Here is a 22,227-nt window from a genome sequence, read left to right as displayed (position 1 = left end):
GGGGCGGGGCCTGCGGTTCCCGGGGCGGGGCGGTGGCGCGAGGTCAGCTGACCCAGCGGGCCCTGACCCAAAAGCTGGGCCCTGGCGGCGGATCTGGACGTGGTGAGCCGACCCGGGGGCAGGTGGCAAACTCCACGGCTGGGGGGTCGGGGCTCCTGGGCTTCCCTGCGACGTCCTTCCAGCCCTCTCCTCCGGCCGCTGGACTGTCCGGGCTCCTGCGCCCTCCTTATTGCGCGATATCCTGGGACGAGGCTCCGGGCCGGGACTGGGTGGCCCTCGGGAGTCTGCAGCCCGTGGCCCCCCACCTCAAGGGCGACCAGCGCGGCCTCTCGAGCTGGCGTGGCCAGGAGTTGGGGCCGGGTCTCCTTTCACCCCCTGTCGTGGCCGACCGGCGCCTTGGCGTCTGATGGCTTCGTTTTTCCCGGGCCGGCCGGGCGAGAGGCCCTCGCGGCGCTGGCCCCAGCAGCTGTCCTATCATTATCCTTCCAAACAGGCGGCCCGCGCCTGGCTGAGTCACCAGGAGGGAGCTGTGGCGGAGGACGCCGAGGCCTGGAGTGGGTGGTAGGCCCAAGCCGGGACGCTCCTCCCTCCACATTCTCCCCAGGTCTGCAGGGACAAGGGCCCACACTGCCTCCTCCCACGCCGTGTTTAGGGTAGGTTTCAAACGTGTGCACGGAGAGTCTGAGGCTGGAAGTGTGAGGGGTCCCGGGCCGGGGTCACAGGTCATGTCTAATCAACGCTTACTGAAGGCGCCTGTGTGCCCGGACGCTGGAGGGGCTACAGTGAGAACAAGTAATAGTCATTTTGGGCTGTTGGTGTTGAGTGCCAGTGCCAGGCATCCTTGTAATCGCTTGGCCTGGATTGTCTCTTTTAACTCTGCAGTCAGCCTAGGTGGTGGGTATTGCATTATTCCCCTACTTTTCAGATGAGAACTACGAAGCTCACTTGAGTTCCAGACTGGTAGGCATTGGGCAGGTCTGTTCCAGAGTGCTTTTCTCCTCAACCCTGGGCTGTTCGAGCTCACAGCTTTCTCCCCTTCCTAACTTTCTCCCTTCCTTCCTCTTCTCACTCTTCCCCCCATTCTCCTTTCCTCACCCGTTTCCTCTCTTCTTCACTCTGTCTTTCTCTCTACCTCTCTCTTTCTCTCTCTGTCTCTCAACATTTGCTGAACCTCTAGGTGTGTTTACACCTGGAGAATAAGAAATGCACAACCCAGGGTGGGGAGAGTATGTTTCAGGGACACTGGTTGCAGAGGACGGTGGTAGCTTTCTTCAGGTGTGTGGACAAGGGGAGAGGAGGAGGTGGAGGGTCTTGTCCAGCCAGCTCTCATGGGCATCTTTGAAAGGGCAATTTAGAAGTGAGTCTTTTTATCTCATGACCAGGCCCTTGAAGGGGAGCAGGACACTTCTAGGGGAAGAGATGGCACGTGCAGAAGCCTGGAGACGTGAAATGACTGAAGACGTGGGTCAGGAGGCAGGAGATAAGGTTGGGAGGGCAGTTCTTGGAGTAACTTGAGGCCTAGCCTCAGGTAATTTGGACTTCATCCTGTAGACAAAGGTGGACACATGATTGGCTGTGATCATGTGCCTGAAGCATCCCTGACTCAGCTTGGGATCAGGGAGAGGAGTCTGGGTGTGGCAGGAGATGCCATTTCCAGCATGGAAAGGAGAGAGAGGCCGCAGGGTCCATAAACCAAGGTACCTTCCTCGAGACAACCCCCCAACACACACATGCTGAGATGTGTCCGTTTCATTTCCTCCCTAACCTGGGGAAAGGGGGAAGTGAGAGAGAGAGTCCCCAAGGTGGTTGAGATGCTGGACTCTCATCCTGAAAACAGTCGCTGCTATGTGTTGTCAGGCACAGGGCTGAGAGCTTTATGTGCATTTAGTCAGGACAGCTGCCCCAAGGAGTGAGTGTCATTAGCCCCATTTTATAGACAGGCTCAGGCAGGTTAATTCACTTCCAAGGCCACTCAGCCTCACCTGTCAAATGAGCACAGTATACCCAACCTTGCTGGGGAGTGGTGAGGATGGCAGTGGATGAGCTGCAGCCTTGTGTTCACTCTGCAAGGGGGTGTGGGGGTGCAGCCCAGTTGGGAGTGGTGGCTGAGAACATGACTTGATTTGAAATGCCTTTGGCATTGCAAACGTGTAGTTCTCACCTGGACTATATGGGTTTTTTGATAGTTTGTGTTTTGTTTTATTTTCGAGACAGAGTCTTGCTCTGTCACCCAGTTGGAGCGCAATGGCGCGATCTCAGCTCACTGCAACCTCTGCCTCCTGGGTTCAAATGATTCTCCTGCCTCAGCCTCCTGAGTAGGTGAGATTATAGGCACGCACCCACCACGCCTGGCTAACTTTTGTATTTTTGATAGAGATGGGGTTTCACCATGTTGGCCAGGCTGTTCTCCAGCTCCTGAGCTCAAGTGATCCAACTGCCTTGGCCTCCCAAAGTGCTGAGATTACAGGTGTGAACCACTGCGCCCGGCCACACCTGAACCGGTGTTAATTTGGAGTGGCCTTTCAGGGGCCGGAGATGGGGCATCAGGTGAAGGTTTCCAACATCAGCTGTGCTGATGGCCCACCAGGTGGGCCACGAAGACACAGGGAAGAGGCTTTCAGCCTCCCTGCCTGTGCCAGGCCCTGGAGGTAGTCCAGTGAGCTGGGCTGACAGTGACCTGGGGCACCCTTACCTTCAGGTCCAGGGCCTCTGCCCACAGCAAGTCACATTAGGGCTGAGGGTCTCCGGCTTCCTGAGAGGAGGTGTTGACTCACTTCCTTTCCCTCCTGGTGTTCCCTGGTCTCTGTGTCCTCAGCAGTTCCGTGGGGCCAGCCAGGGACTAGCTGGGGAGCCCAGGCCTCCTGACACAAGTGGGAATGAAGGCAGCTAGAGACAGCCCCCCCCGCCCCGCCCTGGATGAGGAAATCCCCTCTGAGCACAGGGAGAAAAGAGGAAGCTCACTTTCTGGCTGTGCAGTCATGCCACACCACAGAGGCTTCTCTGTCTCTCTCTATCTCTCTCTGCGTCTGCTTGCTAGGGAGCCACAGAAGGCTTCTGCTTCGCTGGTGACAGATGCACCTGAGGCGGGCAGTGTGGCAGGTGGCCATGAGCAGGGGTGTAGGTCTGAGTCTTGGGTTTGACTCTGTGGCTTCCTGGCTGGGTGCTGCTGGCACATCACTTCCGCACTCTGGATCAGGCTCCTGGTGGATATCAGTGGTCCCCACTTCATAGTTGCTGTGAAGATGCAACATGAATGTATGCAGGATGCTTGGCTCACTGGTCCAAGCTGTGGTGACGATCACTGATGGAGATGGCCCAGCCGAGCCTCACTTTCCCTCCCTCCTCTAAGGTGTCACGCAGGCAATGACTGCTCTACTCACTGTCCAGGGTGCCCGGGTACTGGGAGAGGTCTGCCCTGCCCACCCTTGCGATCAGCCATATTCTGGCTTTGTCAGTGTGACTGGGGAGGTGGTTGTGGACTCCCTGCTGGTAGGCATCCCCCACACTCTGTGAGCTCCTGGGAGAATACAGGCTGCAGCATCCCAAACTTGAGTCCTTGTCACTCATGCAACCCCGGGGATCCCTTGCTCCTCTTCTCCACTTGCCTCATCTGTGTGGGGCAGCCGGCTTTATGGTTTGTGTGTGTGTGTGTGTGTGTTTTTTCCTTTAAGACAGAGTCCGGCTCTGTCGCCCAGGCTGGAGTCCAGTGGCACGATCATGGCTTGCTCTGCAACCTCCACCTCCCGGGCTCCAGCAGTTCTTCCACCTCAGCCTCCTGAGAAGCTAGCTGGGACTACAAGCGTGTGCCACCACACCTGGCTAATTTTTGAATTTTTCATAGAGACAGCGTTGCCCAGGCTGTTCTCGAACTCCTGGGCTCAAGTAATCTTTCCCACCTCAGCCTCCTAGAGTGCTGGCACAGTGTGCAGCCCTTATTTTGTTGTTGTTGTTTTGACACAGGGTCTTGCTCTGTCATCCAGGCTGGAGTGCATTGGTGAGATCATGGCTCTCTAAAGCCTCTACCCCCTGGGCTCAAGTGATCCTCCCACCTCAGCCTCCTGAGTAGCTGGGACCAGAGGTGCACACCACCATGTTTGGCTAATTTTTGTATTTCTTTTCTTTTCTTTTTCTTTCTTTTTTTTTTTTTTTTAAGAGGGAGTCTCGCTCTGTCACCTCTTTTTTTTGAGATGGAGTCTTGTTATGTTGCCCAGGCTACCAGGCTGGTCTCAGTCTCTTGGGCTCAAGCTGTCCTCCCACCTTGGTTTCCCAAAGTGTGGGGATTACAGGCATGAGCCATCACTCGTGGCTACAACCTGCTTTAAATTAGATGAACTCGATGGGCCTGGCCTCAGCAGATCCTTACAAAGTAATTTACAATAATAAGAAATTAGGAACATCCTAAGTGTTCAAGAGTCATAGGAAAAGGTAACATCGAGGGCTCAGTTCAACACACTGTGTGTGAACTCATTGAACCCACACAACAGCTGTATGTGGGAGGCAGCACTGTGATGACCCCATTTACAGATGAGAGGGCTCAGGCACAGAAAGGCTGAGTCTTTGCCCGAAGTCTAGCATGAATGGGTGGTGAAGCAGGGATTTGAACACACTCGTCCGTTCTGCAGATCCAGCACGCTGCCTGCATGTGTCTGTAGTTGGCGTGTGTTTGCTGTGATCTGTGTACCCGGGGGCTGATTGGATCCTGGTGGGTGAAGATTATGTCTTTGCCCTTCTCTGGTTCAGGGCCAGGAGCCAGTGAAAAGGCTGGGATGAGCTTCGTTTGGGATGACCATGAATAGGACCTGGACCTCCCAGTGCCGAAAGCCTCCTCTCTTCCTCCCCGTAGAACCCTTGCTGGCCTCAGAACACCAGCGCCCTCCCTCTGGTGCAGCCCTACCTGGCCGGGGGCCCCTCCTCCACAGCCATGGTTTGGAAGAAACTGGGCTCCCACAACTTCTCCAGCTGCCCCAATGGCTCCATCCAGTGGATATGGGATGTGTTGGGTGAATGTGCCCAGGACGGCTGGGACGAGGCCAGCGTGGGCCTGGGCCTGATCTCCATTCTCTGCTTTGCTGCATCTACCTTCCCGTGAGTAGTGTCTTGGTGGCAGGACTGGGGCAGGGCTGTGGGTTTGTGACAGTGGCTCCAGCTACTCCTCAGAGAGGAGTTGTGTGGTGGGCCACGGGACTCTCCAGACTAGAGGCTGGGTGTGCTCCCTTGACAGGGACCTGCACTGATCGCTACCACAGGTCAGACCTAGTGCTGGGCAGTGCTGATACAGAGATCATCACCTTTGCAACAGTTTATTGAGTGCCCACCATATACTTGGCTTGCTTCTAAGCACTTGCCATATTTCTAGCTCGTTTAATCCTGACAACAACCTTGTGAAATAGGAACAGTTACCATCCATCTATTTTATAGATGAGGGATCCAAAACCCAGAGAAGTTAAGCAAGTTGCTTTAGGTCACACAGCTGGTCAGAAATGGGGTGGGAGAGTGGGAGGGCTGGGATGCATCGAACACAACCTCTGTCCTCCAGACTTTGACAGTCTGGTGGTGCAGATAGCAGCAATGAACACAACATTGCGTGGCCGCTGCCATGATCAGAGAGCGAGGACACGCTGCACAGGGGTCAAGAGCATCCTGACCTGGGCGTGTCACCTCACTGCTCTGAGCCTCAGTTTCCTTGCTTGTGTCATGGAAATATTGTTACCTAACTAGACGGTTGCTATGAAGATGGCATGAGGGTATGTAGGGAGCGCTGCCCACTCAGGGCCTTCACACAATGTTTGCACAAGCCTGAAAGCTGTCAGTGGTGACACTGCTATTACTTCATTACATGAAGCACAGAAGAGGGACACCCACCTGATCTGCAGAGGCGGAAGAAGGACCTGGAGGCCAGGCACAGTGGCTCACGCCTGTAGTCCCAGCACTTTGGGAGGCCGAGGCAGGAGGATCACTTGAGGTCGGGAGTTCGAGACCAGCCTGGCCAACATAGTGAGACCCCCACATCTCTACCAAAAAAAAAAAAATTAAAAACAAGAAGGGAGTTGGAGGTGTTGGCCTCTAGGCTAAAAGCCGAGGATAGGAAAGCATTGAGGGGTGAGAGCCAGGGGCTGAGTGTGGAAGAGCAGTTCAGGCAGAGGAAGCAGCAGATGGACAGAGAAGGGGCAGCTGCGTTTATATGGTGGACAGAGTGTGTGGGGGTCAGGGAAGGGAGAGGTGAGGTCACAGGAGTCATCAAAGGCCCTATGGCCTAAGCGGCATGCTCCGCTCCTAAGAAATGTGCTCTTTATCCTAAGGGATAAAGACAAGGGTTTGATCGGGGCTTGACATTGTTTTAACAGCTTTATTGGGAAAAAAATCGCATTTCATGCAGTGAACGCATTCAGTGTACAAGTCATTGGTTTTAGTATAGCCACAGAGTTGTGCAACTGTCACCACAACTAATTTTAGGACATTTTTGTTAGCCCAAATGGAAACCTGTGCCCATCAACAGTCATTCTTCATTTCTCCTGGAACCTCTCAGTCCCTGCCAGCCACTAGTCTACTTTCTGACTCTTGATTTGCCTTTTCTGGACATTTCATGATTCATACAAATGGAATCACACAGGACCTGTTGTGATTGGCTTCTTTCACTTAACATAATGTCTTCAAGATTCATCCATGTCATAGCATGTATCAGATCAGTACTTCAGTCCTTTTTGTGGCCAAATACTGTTTTACTCTGTGTATAGCTCATTTTGTTTTCCATTCATCCATTGATGGACATTGGGTTGTTTCTACTTTGTAGCTATTACGATTAATGTTGCTATGCACATTCACGTTTTTTTATTTATATTTATTTTTATTTTTTTTGCCGGGTGCAGTGGCTCACGCCTGTAATGCTAGCACTTTGGGAGGCTAAGGCAGGCAGATTGCCTGAGGGCAGGAGTTCAAGACCAGCCTGGCCAACATGGTGAAACTCCATCTCTACTAAAAATACAAAAATTAGCGGGGTGTGGTGGCGTGTGCCTGTGGTCCCAGCTACTCAGGAGGCTGAGGCAGGGGAATTGCTTGGGCCCACCAGGCAGAGGCTGCAGTGAGCCAGGATCGCACTACTGCACTCCAGCCTGGGGGACAAGAGACAGTCTCCGTCTCTCCTTTTTGAGACAAGGTCTCACTCTGAGAGAGTACTCCTGAGTAGCTGGGACTACAGGTGCCACCTACCACACCCAGCTATTTTTGTATTTTTAGTAGACACAGGGTTTCACTATCTTGGCCAGGCTGGTCTCAAACTCCTGATCTCAGGTGATCTGTCCGCTTCAGCTTCCCAAAGCGCTGAGATTACAGCCGTGAACCACCCCGCTCGACCATCTTTTCACTTTCTTGATGGTGTCCTTTGAAGCATAAAAATTTTAAATTTTGATGATGTCCAGTTTATTTTTTCTCTTTTGTTTCTTGTGGTTTTGGTGTCATATCTAAGAAACCACTGCCAAATGCAGATAACAAAGATTTATCCTTATACTTTCTTTTTTTTTTTTTTTTTTTGAGACACGGTCTCACTCTGTCCCCCAGGCTGGAGTGCAGTAGTGTGATCACATAGCTCATTGCAAAAACAGAATCACTTTCCTGCAATTGATGAAGACAAATCGAGTCATAGCATCTTAGGAGGAGCTTTACTGTAAGGGCCATGGGATAAACATTGATTAAGGGCCTTCTCAGTGCTGGGCCTATGCTAGTCACTCCCCCTGCCCTCAGGAAACTTGAGTGAATCTGGGAGGGACGGGGATGTCAAGTGTTACAAAGGAGGAAGGAGAAGATGCCAGCGGAGCTCGTGTCAGGGGAGGTGCAGAGGAGGAACCGACATTTTCTGAGACGGGAAAGATGACTCTGAGGCCTCTGGGCCTGAGGAGGGGCGGGCGGGACATCTGAGACCAGAGCTGGGAGGAAGAGAGAGCCATCCTGGGGTGGCGAGCCTGGGGCCTTGCAGGGGCCCCCTTGCAGAATGGGGGTCTTTGTCCAAGAGCACTGGAAGGCTCTGGCAGTTTTTGGTGACACTGGGGTTTCAGTTTTTTATTTGTTATTAAAGACAATTTTTTTTTTTGAGACAAGGTCTCACTGTGTCATCCAGGCTGAAGTGCAGTGGTGCATTCATAACTCACTGCAGCCTCAACCTCTTGGGCTCAAGTGATCCTCCCACCTCAGCCTCCTGAGTAGCTGGGACCGCATGTCCCCACTCCACACTTGGCTAATTTTTTTTTTTGGTAGAGATGGGGTCTTGCTGTGTTGCCCAGGCTGGTCTTGAACTTCTAGGCTCAAGTGATTCTCTTGCCTCAGCCTCCTGAAGTGCTGGGATTATAGGTGTGAGCTACCACGCCCAGCCTCCAAAGTACTGGGATTATAGGCATGAGCCACTGCTCCTGGCTGAGATGGGGGTTTTAGAAAGATTTCTTAAAGGGAGCATGAAAGATTTCTGAAAGGAGGGAGGCTTGTTAGGAGGCTGAGGGAGGCAGGTGGAAGGACTGGCTGTGGGAAGAACCCAGCCAATGCCCGTTTCTTAGTTTCTGGCTTGGGTAATGGATGGGATGAGCTGCCATTTAGTTACTTAGTTTCTTTGTTTTCTTTTTATTTTCTTTTTTGAGACAGGGTCTTGCTCTGTTGTCCAGGCTGGAGTGCAGTGGTGTGATCTCGGCTTACTGCAACCTCCACCTCCTGGGTTCAAGCAATTCTCATCCCTTGGCCTCCTGAATAGCTGGGATTACAGGCATGCGCCACCATGCCTGGCTGATTTTTGTATTTTTGGTAAAGATGGGGTTTCACCATGTTGGCCAGGCTGGTCTCGAACTTCTGGCCTCAAGTGATCCACCCTCCTCAACCTCCCAAAGTGTTGGGATTGCAGGTATGAGCCACCGTGTCTGGCCACCATTTAGATTCTTTCTATTTTCCTTCATGCATGCAGGTGGTTAAAGAGAAACTGGAACAGTAAATGGCAGTATGTATAATGGTTAAGAGCAAGACCGGAGGCTTAGGTAGGGGTTGAATCCGAGCGGTGTGGCACAGCTTCCTCCAGGCCCACTGAGGAGGTCATCGTGGTAGACTGGACAGCACAGGTGTCTTGAGGACAGAATGAGTCAACACACATGCAGAGGGCTCAGAACTGCCCTGGGCCTCAGTGCCACCACCAGCTTTGGCCTCGTACCCACACCTGGCCAGAAGTCCTAAGAGGGTCCCAGCACCAGGGACCTTTGGGAAAACAGCCAGGGGACCAAAAGCCCACCACCTTGATAGTGGAGCTCCAGGCGCCTCAGCCCCGCCCTTCTCTGTTACCCTCTAAAGAGAACCGGGCTGGGGTTCTGCCTGTCTTGGCTACAGCTGCTCCTGGAGACCCGCCGTGCCCAGGCCTTCGGCCCGCACGTCCCTTCCCCAGCACTGTTCTTGTTGCGATGCCCTTCCCTGCATCCACAGGAGAAAAGATCCAGGGTTCTATGCAGCGGTTCTCAGGGCCCAACACAAAACTTCAGGACCCTACATAAGCCCCAGATCCCCACTGGAGACCCCAGGGTGTGGTGGAGGAGAATCTGAGTGAGGCTGGGTCTTTCCCTGGAAAGATGCACAGCCGCAGAGCCCTCGGCTTAGAAGGGATTCCCCAGGGGACGCCTCCAAAAGGCCGAGAAGGCTCCTGAGGACCCCGCCCATGGATGGGCCACCAGGCCACTTCCTCTCCATCGCCGCCTCGCTCCCCTGTGGTCATCTCTGGGCGGTGTCCCCTGTAAGGCGGCATCCCCTGTAAGGTGGCCTGAGCATGCGTCCCCTCCTCTTCCTCTTCCTCTTCCACAGCCAGTTCATCAAAGCCTACAAGACGGGCAACATGGACCAGGCGCTGTCCCTGTGGTTCCTCCTGGGCTGGATTGGCGGAGACTCCTGCAACCTCATCGGCTCCTTCCTTGCTGACCAGCTGCCCCTGCAGGTGGGCCGGTACCCGGGCAGGGTGGCGCTACCCCTAACCCTGCCTCACCCTGCAGGGTTGCCTGACGAGATGCCAGGCTCCTTGGCCCGCCTGGTCTCCAGAACCCTGACCCGTCATTCCGTCATTCCATCTTGTGTGAGGGCCCCATCCTTCTGTCTGCCAAACTGTGACCATGGGCAGATCACTGCGCTTCTCTGAGCCTCAGTTTCCCCATCTGCAATATGAGCACATCTAACAGGAAGGTTTCGGGGTCTTCCACGTCCAGGGTGCTGGAGTGCTGGCGAAGCTTTCAGAGGGTGGGCCCCTCAAGGAGAAAGGGAGTTTTTCCATGGGAGGTCCAGATGCCGTCCCGCTCCTGTGGGCAGGCGGAGCTGGGGCTCCCAGTCAGGAAGGCATTGCCTTCCCACGTGGGACCAGAAAGTTCTGACTGCCCTGGTGTCAGGCCAAACCAGAGCCATCACTTCACCGCGGAGTCCCGCTTTGTTCTGACTGCTAGCGCTGACCACCACCAGCTCATTGGCCCCTCCTGGGCTAGATCCCTTCCTGGGTCTTTCGCCCACCTCTTCTGTCATTCTGCCAGGTGGGAACTGGGAGCTCTTCCTTGCCAGGTAAGGAAACAGAAGCTCAGAGAGGCGAAGCGACTTGGTCAGGGTCACCCAGCTGGGATATGACAGAGGGCTGCCGGGGCGTGGTCTCAGATCCTGGGACTGCGCCAACCCCTGGGCCCCCTGCGTCTCTTACAGACCTACACGGCTGTGTATTACGTCTTGGCAGACCTGGTGATGCTGACGCTGTACTTTTACTACAAGTTCAGGAAACGCCCCTCTCTGTGTGAGTGTGGGGATCGCTCTCTGTCAGATGCCCTACCAGCAGCAGGGGGCGGTGCAGGGGGGCGCCTGGCGTGTGGGAGGAAGCGGGTTTCCCATGGCTGGGTGATAACCCAAACCTCGGAAAGGCTTCCGCGGGCCTTATCTAAGAGCCTGAGCCTTAATTGGCCAAGATAGAGGCTTGAGGGCAGTGAGCGCATCCTGGCCCAGACCACAGGCCGGTTCCTCTCACCCAGGGGCTCATTCAGCAGACACAGCTCCAGCTCCTCCTCTGTGTCTGGCCCTGGGCTTGGAGCTGGGGAAACGAGGGCAAGTCACACAGGCTGCCTCTGCCCCAGCCTTCAGGAGGAGCAGGAGACAAGGTCACCTTGAGGCTATACGGACACGGGGAGGGACCTGGGGAGGAAGTTGTCTCATCAGCATTTCTGCTTCGTGTAACCCCCTCCTGACCTCCCTGCCCTCAGCGTTTCACCTTTATAACTCTAGGTGAAGGGTACTGTTGTTGTACCCATTCGACAGATGAAGAATGAAAGCTCAGAGAGGTTAGGTCACTTGCCCAAGGTCACACAGTCCCTGAGGGGCAAGACCAGGACTTAGCACCCACCCGTTGCCACTCAGCCATCTAACCTCAGCTTCCCTCCTGCCTCATGTGCAGTGTCTGCCCCCATCAACTCCGTGTTGTTGTTCCTCATGGGGATGGCGTGCACGACACCGCTGCTGAGCGCTGCTGGGCCCGTGGCTGCCCCAAGGGAAGCCTTCCGGGGGCGGGCCCTCCTGTCCGTGGAGCCAGGCAGCAAGGTGAGGCGTGGGCATGGCGGTCAAAGGGATGGAGGCTGGCTCATCCCCAGGGCTCTCCCCTGCACAGCCTCGTGGGCGCTAAGTGGGGTGGGGGATCACTTCTGGCTCCTACGAGACACCAAGTGCCCCCTTCTTCCCCACAGCCCTTCACCCAGCAGGAAATCATTGGTTTCGTCATCGGCTCCATCTCCAGCGTGTTGTACCTGCTCTCCCGGCTGCCTCAGATCCGTACCAACGTGAGCCTCCAGCAGGGGCTGGGTGGGGCCAAGTAGAGGAGAGCCGGCCTGGCCACCTGGGCCCTCTGGGCTAAGGAGTAGCACAGCATAGGAGCCTTGGTTCAGAAAGTCTGGGCTACTCCCGCTGTTGGCTTGGGCAAGTTAATCCAATCTCCGAGCCTCCATTTCTGCTTCTGGAAAATGGGCGTGGTGTGGCCTGCCAGCCAGGCTACAAGAGACCCATGTGTGTCTTGGAGTGGGAGGTCGGGAAGGTGAGGGACTGAGCTTGGAGGCCTGAGGGGAGAGGAGAAGCTGGGGAGTCAGGGAGGGGAGGCTTGCTGGGCAGCTAGAGCTAGGGGTGGAATGCAGGGTGGCGTGGGGCCAGCAGGCCTGGCACAGCCACGTCTTCTGTGGACCTGGGCAGGGGCCTGGGAGGGCTTGTCTGTGGGTGGGAGGAGGCTCTTCTGTGTGTCGGGCCCATGTCCCTGGGCACCCAGGGAAAGACTGGCTCAGAGCACGTGCACTGTGGTGGGGCAGGTGGACATGTGGACAGTTACAATCCAGAGGGACGAGGCCTGTTCGAGGTCTCTGACCTGAATTCCTCCTGCCCCAGTTCCTCCGGAAGTCCACCCAGGGGATCTCCTACTCACTGTTCGCGCTGGTGATGCTGGGGAACACGCTGTATGGGCTGAGCGTGCTGCTCAAAAATCCCGAGGAGGGCCAGAGCGAGGGCAGCTACCTGCTGCACCACCTGCCCTGGCTTGTGGGCAGCCTGGGCGTGCTGCTGCTGGACACCATTGTATCCTTCAGGGCGTGTGGGGCAGATGGTGGGGTGTGGGCAAGGAAGCCCCTGCCTGCACAAAGTGTCAGCACTCATCCATCTCTTCCTCCCTTCATCTGTCCCTCCCTCCCTCCCTCCATCCGTTCACTCAGTCGTGCACACCTCCTGTGTGCCGGGCACCCAGCTGGACCCTGGAGCCATGAGTGAGCAAGAACAGCCATGAGTGCCTCAGAAGCTTATAGCCCAGCAGGGCGCAGAGAGGACACAACATTATCATCAAAGAATTACTTCATTGCAGTGGCACCAAGTGCTGCAGAGAAAAACGACAAGAGCGTCTAGCCAGGGTCTGTCCTGGTTAGAGGGGCAGCAGAGGCCCCTATAAGTCTCATTGAACCTGTGACTTGACAGAGAAGAAGTTAGTCAGGCTAAGGCAGGAGAGGAATGTTCCAGGCTGTGCAGACGAAAGCTGGAGTGTGGAGACACACATGACTTGGTCAGACAAACCTGGGTTCAAATCCTGGCTCCTCCCCTGCTTCCTAGCTGTGTGACACAGGGCACACTGTCAACCTCTCTGTGCTGCTGTGTCTTCACCTCAGTTAACAGCCGCCGTCTCGTCAGGATATTGTGTAAGACGAGGTATCTGGAAACACTCCCCACAGGACCCTGTTTTCAGTGAGGGCTCAGGAAGTGTTTGCTGAATGGCTGGACAGAGCGTTGCCTGGGTCTCATTTGGGAGAACGGAAACATGGCCTTTGTTTTAATATTTGCTAAGTCCCTGCTGGGCGCAGGGGGAGGTGAAAGTTCAGGCTCTGGTGCCCCAAAATGGCCCAGCCACCTGGAAGGCTCCAGGATGCCACAGGGTGAGAGGAAGCGAAGATCCTGGGCTAGGGTCAAGGGAGGCTGCCCACTGGAGGGAGAAGTCGGTGCCAGGCTTGGGGACAGATGGAGCTTGGTTGGGCTTGAGGAGCCGGGCAGGCGTTCTCAGTGGAGGGCACAGCTAAGGTAGAGGCTGGGAGGTTATGGCTGGCCCTTCCCACTTGCAGCGTGGGGGTGGGAGGGAAGGGGAGAGGGAGGCAGCTCCCAGGAGTCGAGGGCCCCCAGGGGCAGGTCCAACCCAGTCTCTGCTCAGCTTGGCCTTAACAGCGGCACCCCCAGATCTCCATCCAGTTCCTGGTGTACAGGCGCAGCACCGCCACCTCGGAGCTTGAGCCCCTCCTCCTCCCCAGCTGACCAGAGCCAGACTGAGCGCAGGAGGACGGGCACCACCGGATGCCACACCAGGCAGGGGGAGGTGTGGACAGTGATGGTACCGCGGCCCTGCATCAGCCTGTGGGTGGCCTCTGGATCCTCCATGGACCGAACCATCCCCCCCGGAACACACCTTCAGGTAGACCCTGAAGCCTCGAGGCCAGGGCTGGAGCAGAGACCCCAGGGCCTCTCAGGAGACAGTGAGGCTGCCCCTCCTACCACCTACCTCATTCTGCCTACTCACCCCAGGGGCCACAGCCACAGCCTGCTGGACTCAGGACTGTCCTGTCAACTCCAGACAGCCGAGTAAACAGGCCGGGCGCGGTGGCTCACACCTGTAATCCTAGCACTTTGGGAGGCCAAAGCGGGTGGACCACTTGACGTCTGTAGTTTGAGACCAGCCTGGCCAACATGGTGAAACCCCGTCTCTACTAAAAATACAAAAATTAGCCAGGTGTGGTGGCACACATCTGTAGTCCCAGCTACTTGGGAGGCTGAGGCAGGAGAATTGTTTGAACCTAGGAGACAGAGGTTGCAGTGAGCTGAGATCGTGCCACTGCACTCCAGCCTGGGTGACAGAGCGAGACTCCGTCTCAAAAAAATAAAAAAGATAACCGAGGAAACGGTACCTCCCCATGAGACCTGCTTCTGTTGCTCCTTCCCCAAGGTGCTGAGGGATCGGGGCTGCTCTGGGGACCAGCAGAGGATGTGGATGGGGATTCAGGATGAGCCGAGCAGAGGGGACCGCATCTGCCTGCAGCCCTGGCCCAGCCTCCTGGGGCCTCTGGTTTCTATAGCCTGCTTCTCTGGGCCCTCTCCTAACAGGCCCCACACCTCACTGTGGGAACATAGCAGGGAGAGTGACTCCCCACGGGGAGCCTGACCGTCGGTGTTCAGGAAGAAGCAGAATGGTTAAGGTTCTGGGTTCTGCATTGCAGTTCCTCGGTGCCTAGCTTACCTCATCTGTGAAATGGACAGTACTGTCATTTCCTGTGTCCTTTCAAGGATTACATAAGAAGCTGACATTATGGAGTTTAGCCCCAGATCTGGTGCATAGTAAGGGCTCAATAAAGGTTAGTTTTGAGGACTTTTAGTTGGAGAAGAGGAGCAACCAGATCTCCTTGGAGATCAGGGAGAGCCTCCTGGAGGAGGTGATAGGTCAGAAGGATGAGCGGGAGATATCAGAGGGAAAGAGGGAGGATTGAAGGCAGGAGGAAGAAGTGGTGGGTACAGAAGCAAGGTGGGAGAGTGGAGAGGAGGGCAGGGCTGAGCCCCGAGTGCTTCCTGGACCCACAAACTCAGTATTGTCCAGACCCTGTTTGTTTTATTTTTTAAGTTTTTTAGCCCAGGCTGCAGTACAGTGGTGCGATCATAGCTCTCACTGCAGCCTCGAACTCCTAGGTTCCAGGGATCCTCCTGCTCAGCCTTCCGAGGAGCTGGGACTACAGATGCACTGCCACGCCTGGCACCAGACTCTGTTCTGAATCCACTTTCCTGGGGGTCATGACCCTCAGGTGCCTGGAGCACAGAGACGCCAGCTCCCCACCTTGCTGGCCTGATCTCACCCCACACACCCAACCCCAGCTGTGGAAAACCAGAACCAGGGACCTGGGGCATCTGGTGGGGTAGTCTTGGGGAGAGACACTGCGCCCCAGAGTGAGCCTTGCCTTTAGAATCTTCCCTTCCCAGCCCCGGAGAAGGGAAACGGCGCCATGGCCGTCCTGGTGCTGCGGATCCTTGGTGAGCGCAGCCCTCCACTCGGCCTTTGCTGTGTCAGACACCGGGGCTGTGGTGAACCAGCTCCAAGGCCCTGCCTTCCAGGAGAGGAGATGGTTACCATGACCAGAAGGTAGAAAGGTCAGGAAATGAGCAGATGAGACCAGCCCCAGGAGGGTCAATCAGGGAAGACTTCTCAGAGGAGTGGCCTTTGAGCTGGATCTTGAAGGCAGAGGGGAGGGCAATTCAGGAAAAGGGAGAGGCAGGTACAGAGGCCTGGAGGTGGGTGTCTCGGCTGCTTACAAGGAGCCTTGAAAGCCACACCAGTGCCAAGGACAAGGTCCTGGGGCACACCCAGCAGCAGCCCAGCAGCAGGTGATGGGGTTTGGTCGGGGAAAGAGCCTTTTGCTAGAGAGAAGAGGCAAGGCACACCTCTGAGACCCAGGTGGGCAGAGAGGGCCAGTCTCCCTTGCCCCGTCCTAGGGGACACCCAGGGAGCCCAGGATGCCATCTGGCATGCGGCTGTTAGTTTCACACTTGCTATGTGTGGGCTGCGCCGCCTGCCATCAGTGCACGAGATCTCCCCATCTTCACAGCCAGCTCTGAGATGGGGGAGTTTTTATTTTTTTTTTTTTTGACAGAGTCTTGTTCTGTCGCCCAGGCTTGAGTGCAATGGCGTGATCTCAGCTCACTGCAACCTCCGCCTCCCGGGTTCAAGTGATTCTCCTGCCTCAACCTCCCGAGTAGCTGGGATTACAGGTGCCTGCCGCCACACTCAGCTAGTTTTTGTATTTTTAGTAGAGACAGGGTTTCACCATGTTGGCCAGGCTGGTCTCGAACTCCTGACCTCAGGTGATCTGCTTGCCTCAGCCTCCCAAAGTGCTGGGATTACAGGTGTGCCACCGTGCCTGGCCAAGATGGGAGTATTCTTATGGCCATTTTACAGATGGGAAAACAGGCTCAGTGCAATTGAGCAACTTGCCCAGCTAGGAGCAGCAGCAACACGAGGCCCTCCAGCTCCAGGAGCCACCCCATACCTGGCCAACATTGGTGACCCGTGTCCCCTTCCTCCATCCTTGCTGGGGGCCCATGGCTCGTGGCAGTTCAGCCTCACCCTCAGGAGTGGCCCGAACCCTGCTGGACCCAGGCTCCCTTCTCACCATCCTGAATAGCGACTTTCCTGAGCCTCTGGCCCTGCCGAGATTTCAGGTTAAGTTACCCCCCGTCCCCAAGCCCCAGCTTGCCCCGGCCTGTGCCTGCCTCAGGTGCCAGCCAGATATCTCGCTCCACCTGGGTCTGTTACCTGGCTCCACACCAGTTACCTGGGACCAGTAGGTGCCCTTCCAGCCTGAAGATCTGGGGGCACAGTATGGCCACATGAGCCCCAAGTGTAGTCCTGAACTGGGGCCGGGTGAGGAAGAGTGAGATGGGATAACATAGCCCCTGCCTGGCGGCCCTTCTCTGATGGGGTGACATAATCCCTTCCTCCTGGGAAACACCAGCTTTTGGGCTGATAGCACTTTCAGGCAGGAGCTATGGTTCCTTCCTCAGGAGGCCTCCAATCTGATGGGGAAGACAAGGCCCCTCCCCCTGGGGAGTGCCCTGTATGATGGAGGCGATACAGCCCCTACCCTCAGAGCACCTGGCTTGCAGCTCATCCAAACCTGTCTCCTCTCCCTTGGAGGCCTCATTCCAGCACCCCAAGTAGGATTCAAACTGTTGGGGCTGAAAGAACTTGGTGGCCTGGGTCCCTGGAGCACTGTTGTAGGAGCTGGTGACATTCAGATGCTGGAGGCAGGTGGCGGGGAGCACAGACTTTGTGTCCTGCACACTGAGCTCCAAGTGTGCCCCAGCCACTGTGAGCCTTGTGACTTGAGCAGACATCTGAAGCCGTTTCTTCATCCCATGAGACCAATAACACCATCTGCCTCAGAACATAGCCGCGATCAAGATGAGCACGGAGGCTTGTGTCCCGGCACCTGGCACACAGTAAGTGCCTGGTAAATAAACAATGGCTATATTTGCTTGTCATCAGGGGGCTTACCAATGCCTGGAACCTCCCCCAGGTTCCTCCCAAAGAGAAGGGCCAAGGCCGGGCACGGTGGTTCACACCTGGAATCCCAGCACTTTGGGAGGCTGAGGCAGGAGGATCACTTGAGCCAAGGAGTTCAAGACCAGCTTGGGCAACATAGCAAGACCCCATCTCTACAAAAATTTAAAAAATTACAATGAAGGTGAATCTCATCAATGGGATTCTGCCATACTGATGGGGCCATGTTTGCTGATGGTGGGCAAACATGTTACCAAGTTAAACGCCTCCGCAGGTGGCTTCCCCTTCTCCCTGGCTTACACCTCCTGCTCCTTCCTGTAGGTCATGGGATGGCAGGATGCTCATCTCCAGGTGTGGCCTGAAGGGAAAAGTGTGGACATTTTGGTGTGGTCAAGGAAATGGAACCACGCTTACCAGTTGCCCTTGTCCAGGAAGGGCTGGCTCCCTTAGGACGCCCACATGGAGCATGAGGCTGGGCCAGGCAACCCCAGAGGTCTTCGCCTTGGCAGGTTCTGTTTTACCTGTTGAATGAGACACTGTATGGGGAAGTGACATGCGCAGTGCCTGGCCCAGTGCTGTGCACACACGCTGCTTCGCTTCCTCAGGTTCTGGGGATGGGATGGGACAGAAAAGCTGGTTGCTTAGCTGGTGGCATTGTCCAGCAAAGCAGAAGGGATGGTCCTGGCAGCCCTGTGCTCAGCACTAGACCCCACGCCCTCCCTGGCTCTCTGAGCCCCAAGGTCCCATTGGTTATCAAACCTGGTTTTTTGTTTTTGTCTTGAGACAGAGTCACTCCGGCACCCAGGCTGGAGTGCAGTGGTAGGATCTTGGCTTACTGCAGCCTCCACCTCCTGGGCTCAAGTGATCCTCCCACTTGAATGCCACCATGCCTGGCTGACTTTTGTATTTTTGGTAGAGATGGGGTTTCGCCATGTTGCCCAGCAGGCTGTTCTCAAAATTCTAAGCTCAAGCGATCCTCCCACCTCGCCTTCCCAAATTTGCTGGGATTCCAGGATTTTTGAAGCCACAGCCAAGACAACATGGCCTTCCATTCCTGAAGCTGAGGAAGGGGAGAAAGCCACAACCTTCACCACTTTCCACCCTTTCTGTCTGTCTGACTTGACTTTCATCAGAGCTGAATGGCGGGACCCCAGAGGTGCCAGGTGACAGCCAGGTGCAGAGCCTCAACTACCCCAGATGGTAAAGCTTTAAACTGATCCACTGGCCAGGTGAGGCAACTCACACCTGGAATCCCAACACTTTGGGAGGCTGAGGCAGGTGGATCGCTTGAAGCCAGGAGTTCAAGACTAGCCTGGGCAACATGGCGAAACCTGGCCTCTACTAAAAATACAAAAGTTAGCTGGGCGTGGTGGCTTACACCTGTAATCCTAGCACTTTGGGAGACCAAGCTGGGGGGAATCGCTTGAAGCCAGGAGTTTGAGACCAGCCTGGGCAACAGGGTGAGATCTCCGTCTCTACAAAAACAAATTAAAAAACCCAAGTGGTAGTGAGGGTCCCTGTGGAAGATTCCAGATAGCAGAGCAAGATCAGGTCTGGCATACATCACAGTCACAATTTCTGGGTTTCAAGCATTATTTTTGGTTCCAGGATTGTACAGCTGATGAAAGTGACAGCTCAAGGAGCAGCTGGTGGGTTTCCTGAAGGGAAGTCCCCTCAGAGGAGAGCAGGCCTGAGCTTCCAGGGGTGACTCTCAGGTGAGTCAGTCCATTCCACCTCCGCAGTTCTGTGGAATTACCACTGGCGTGCACAGCAGCTCCCAGCCTAGCAGTCTCTGCTGCAGGACAGCAGGCCTCTGATGTGACATTCCGGGTGTGCCTGTCTCACTGACTTCAGGGGTGACTGTTTTTCCCTTTCGACCTCAGTTCCTCTGATGTGTCCAAGGAAAGGCATTTTCCATTTGTCCAGTTTCTTCTTGAAGTGACAACTGCCAAAGATTATTTGCTTGGCCAGACTTTAGTCAGGCTCCTGAACCTTCCCCTAGGGCCCACCTGTGTGCCCTTGTAAAACCCAGTTTCAGCAATCCCTTGCTAAGTCAATTTTACAAGAACGGCCATCCTTAATTTTTTTTTTTTTTTTTTTTTTTTTGAGACAGGATCTCACTGTCTCCCAGGCTGGAGTACAGTGGTACAATCTCGGCTCACTGCAGCCTCAACCTCCCAGGCTCAAGTGATCCTCCCAACTCAGCCTCCCAAGTAGCTGGGACCACAGGTGCACACCACCACGCCTGGTTTGTATTTTTTGTAGAGGTGGGGTCTATGTTGCCCAGGCTAGTCTCGAAGCCCTGGGCTCAAGCCATCCTCCCAACTTGGTCTCCTAAAGTGCTGGGATTGTAGGCGTGAGCCACCGCACCTGGCCTCATCCTCCACCCCTGCCCTCAAGTGATGTCTGGTCACCCTGGCCTGTCTTTAGCAAGAATCCTATTAGCTGTGTTTGGCCAGAAGGCCCCTGACCCCTGAGGTTTCCTCTGAGTCATTTTCCACTCACTGCTCCCCTCTCCTTGGCTCTAATCCCCACCTATCCGTGCTGCTGCACTCAGAGTTGAGCCCAGTTTCTCTCCCCTCATCCACAAGACCCCACTGCAGTGGCCCCTGTACCTACCTTAATGGTCCTGGATAAAACTTTACCATGAAACAATGAAAAGCAAAACGTTTGTTTTTCCAGCCCCTTCTGTGTGCCAGGCACGTTGCCAACATGACCCCGGGAGGCTGCAGCACCTGTGTGCCCATGGGGAACAGCTCACTGGGCCCTTCTGTGTGCCAGGCACCTTGCTAACATGACCCGGGAGGCTGCAGCACCCGTGTGCCCATGGGGAATGGCTCGCTGGGTGCGTCCCCTCATGGCTCACGGCTGGAGTGTGCCTGCGTTCTCCACCTGGCACTAGGAACTCAGGGGGCAGGGGCTTCTCTGCTGTCTGTATGCCATGGCACTTGCACTCCATAAAGATACTGCATCGGCCGAACGCAGTGGCTCACACCTGTAATCCCAGTACTTTGGGAGGCCGAGGCGGGTGGGTCACCTGAGATCGGGAGCTCGAGACCAGCCTGACCAACAAGGAGAAACCCCGTCTCTACTAAAAATACATTAGCTGGGCATAGTGGCACATGCCTGTAATGCCAGCTACCGAGGAGGCTGAGGCAGGAGAATCGCTTGAACCTGGGAGGCAGAGGTTACAGTGAGCCGAGATCGTGCCATTGCACTCCAGCCTGGGCAACAAGAGTGAAACTCCGTCTCAAAAAAAAAAAAAAAAAAAAAGATGCTGCGTCAGACCCAGGGACCTCCAACAGGTGGACTGGCCAGGGTGTGGAGCCTGCTGATTGGCCACGGACAGATGGGGGGATGGTCTCAGCAGGGACTTTGAGATCTGCTTCAGATCTTCCCTGGGGCATTTTGGAGGGGAGAAGGCAGAGTCTGTGGCTCATGTACAGCCTTGGCTGTTACTGCAACTGAGCCTCGGCTGCCTCACATTTGCACTAGGCAGTGGGAAGGTGGCAGGTGGTGCATGGGGAGGTGCGTGCGGCGGCGCCAGAACAGTGCTGGTGCCTCTGCCCTCCGACGGCGGCGAGCAGAAAGGGACAGGGACCCTGGACCTCATCACATACATACCTGGTGTGTTTTCAGGGCGGCGGGGCTGGGGACCGGACACTTCCTTGCTGCCGTGAGCGGGGCCCACGCACGTCCCCGCTTGGAGCCAGCGCACGGCCACGGCCACACGCGCTTGGAAAGTGAGGCCGACGAGAAGGAACACAGAAGGCCAGTGCTAACTGCGTCCCAGTTTTTTTATTGATTTTTTTCTTTTCTTTTTTTAAGTATGGAGGCTCAAGTATAAGATGATTTTTTCTTAAGCTTTACAAAAAAAAAACAAAATAAAACAAAAACCTCCTTTTGCATTCCATAGAAATTGACTGACAGAAAAGCACCTGGCCGGAAGAGCGGAACGGTCGGCAGCCCCCCCCCCAGCCCCCACCCCGCGGCCTCCGTGGGACGGGCGAGTCTGCACAGGACGGCACGGAGGGCCACCTCTGCTCCCGGAGCTGTCCCCTGTCCCCACGACCCCCAACCCCAAGCAACTCCCAAACACACACGGAATAAGATTTCCAGTTTTTCTTCTCTCTTTCACACACCACAGTTAGTTCATAAAATTTTTTTTGTTTTACATTTTTTACACCAATGTAACAAAAAGGTGGGAGGGAAGGGAGGCTGGCAGACAGTGGATTTTATGCCTATAAATGGGGGGACAGGGAGGAAGACGGGGGGCCCGGGTGAACAAAAACCACAACGGTCTCTATGGAAATGTGGAGAGAACTGAGAGCGAGGTGTGGCAGAAGCAGGCTCGGAGCCAGAGGGGGGTGGCTATCAGCTTTATTCTCAGGGAGAGATGGCGCTGTGCGGTCAATGATGCAGCTGTTATGTGACCTGTCGGGGAGGGAAGGGATGAGGGGAGGGAGCAGAAAACGAGTTTTCTAAGAAAGGAATCTAACGAGTGCACGGCGTGTCTGGTTAGCATGAAGCAGAGGTTTAGCATTGCTGCTTTCTCTTCAAAGCCTCCACCAGGTCATTCTTCAGAGCTTCTTGTTTTGATTTGTCTGCAAAAGTCTGCACAGACCTGCAAGGGAGGAAAGGCGTTA

At 55.3% G+C, this 22,227-nt stretch overlaps 2 protein-coding genes across 13 annotated transcripts in view; one reads left to right on the top strand and one right to left on the bottom strand.

Moving 5' to 3' along the window:
- Positions 1–31: 31 nt before the first annotated feature.
- On the top strand, positions 32–21,489 carry SLC66A1 (solute carrier family 66 member 1). 5 transcript variants are annotated; one of them, XM_063631760.1, is made up of 11 exons: positions 513–653; positions 4,844–5,085; positions 9,817–9,946; positions 10,690–10,777; positions 11,429–11,571; positions 11,715–11,807; positions 12,400–12,585; positions 13,723–13,954; positions 15,217–17,520; positions 19,190–19,296; positions 21,221–21,489. In XM_063631760.1, exons 2-8 carry the CDS (start codon positions 4,922–4,924, stop codon positions 13,795–13,797), a joined length of 879 nt encoding a protein of 292 aa, XP_063487830.1. In that variant the 5' UTR covers positions 513–653; positions 4,844–4,921; the 3' UTR covers positions 13,798–13,954; positions 15,217–17,520; positions 19,190–19,296; positions 21,221–21,489. The 5 variants fall into 5 exon arrangements, with proteins under 5 accessions (XP_063487829.1, XP_063487827.1, XP_063487828.1 ...); XM_063631761.1 differs by lacking the exon at positions 15,217–17,520; XM_063631758.1 differs by lacking the exons at positions 15,217–17,520; positions 19,190–19,296; positions 21,221–21,489 and adding an exon at positions 50–102 and having other exon boundaries at positions 494–653; positions 4,741–5,085; positions 13,723–14,438.
- The window catches only part of CAPZB (capping actin protein of muscle Z-line subunit beta), a 147,691-nt gene continuing 146,824 nt past the window's right edge, over positions 21,361–22,227 (bottom strand). For 6 of the 8 annotated variants that reach the window (XM_055262312.2, XM_063631753.1, XM_055262310.2 and 3 more), the window contains one exon: positions 21,361–22,205. In XM_055262312.2, the coding sequence (XP_055118287.1) occupies positions 22,118–22,205 (88 nt within the window). In that variant the 3' untranslated portion in view covers positions 21,361–22,117. The remainder of the gene's footprint in view (positions 22,206–22,227) is intronic. The other 2 variants (XM_063631752.1, XM_055262309.2) reach the window with 1 other exon arrangement.

The sequence above is a fragment of the Symphalangus syndactylus genome, chromosome 22, assembly GCF_028878055.3.
Source record: "Symphalangus syndactylus isolate Jambi chromosome 22, NHGRI_mSymSyn1-v2.1_pri, whole genome shotgun sequence".
NCBI lineage: Eukaryota > Metazoa > Chordata > Mammalia > Primates > Hylobatidae > Symphalangus > Symphalangus syndactylus.
Note: the sequence above shows the minus strand (reverse complement) of the source record. Positions and strands in the feature narration are given on the sequence as shown.

What these genes read in the sequence shown, in the direction of transcription:
- SLC66A1 (XM_063631761.1), top strand. Translation starts at nt 4,922, where the DNA reads ATGGTTTGGAAGAAACTGGGCTCCCACAACTTCTCCAGCTGCCCCAAT. An exon ending in CCGTGGAGCCAGGCAGCAAG is followed by an intron (nt 11,572 to 11,714) that starts GTGAGGCGTGGG and finishes TCTTCCCCACAG; the next exon opens with CCCTTCACCCAGCAGGAAAT. An exon ending in TGCTGCTGCTGGACACCATT is followed by an intron (nt 12,586 to 13,722) that starts GTATCCTTCAGG and finishes CGGCACCCCCAG; the next exon opens with ATCTCCATCCAGTTCCTGGT.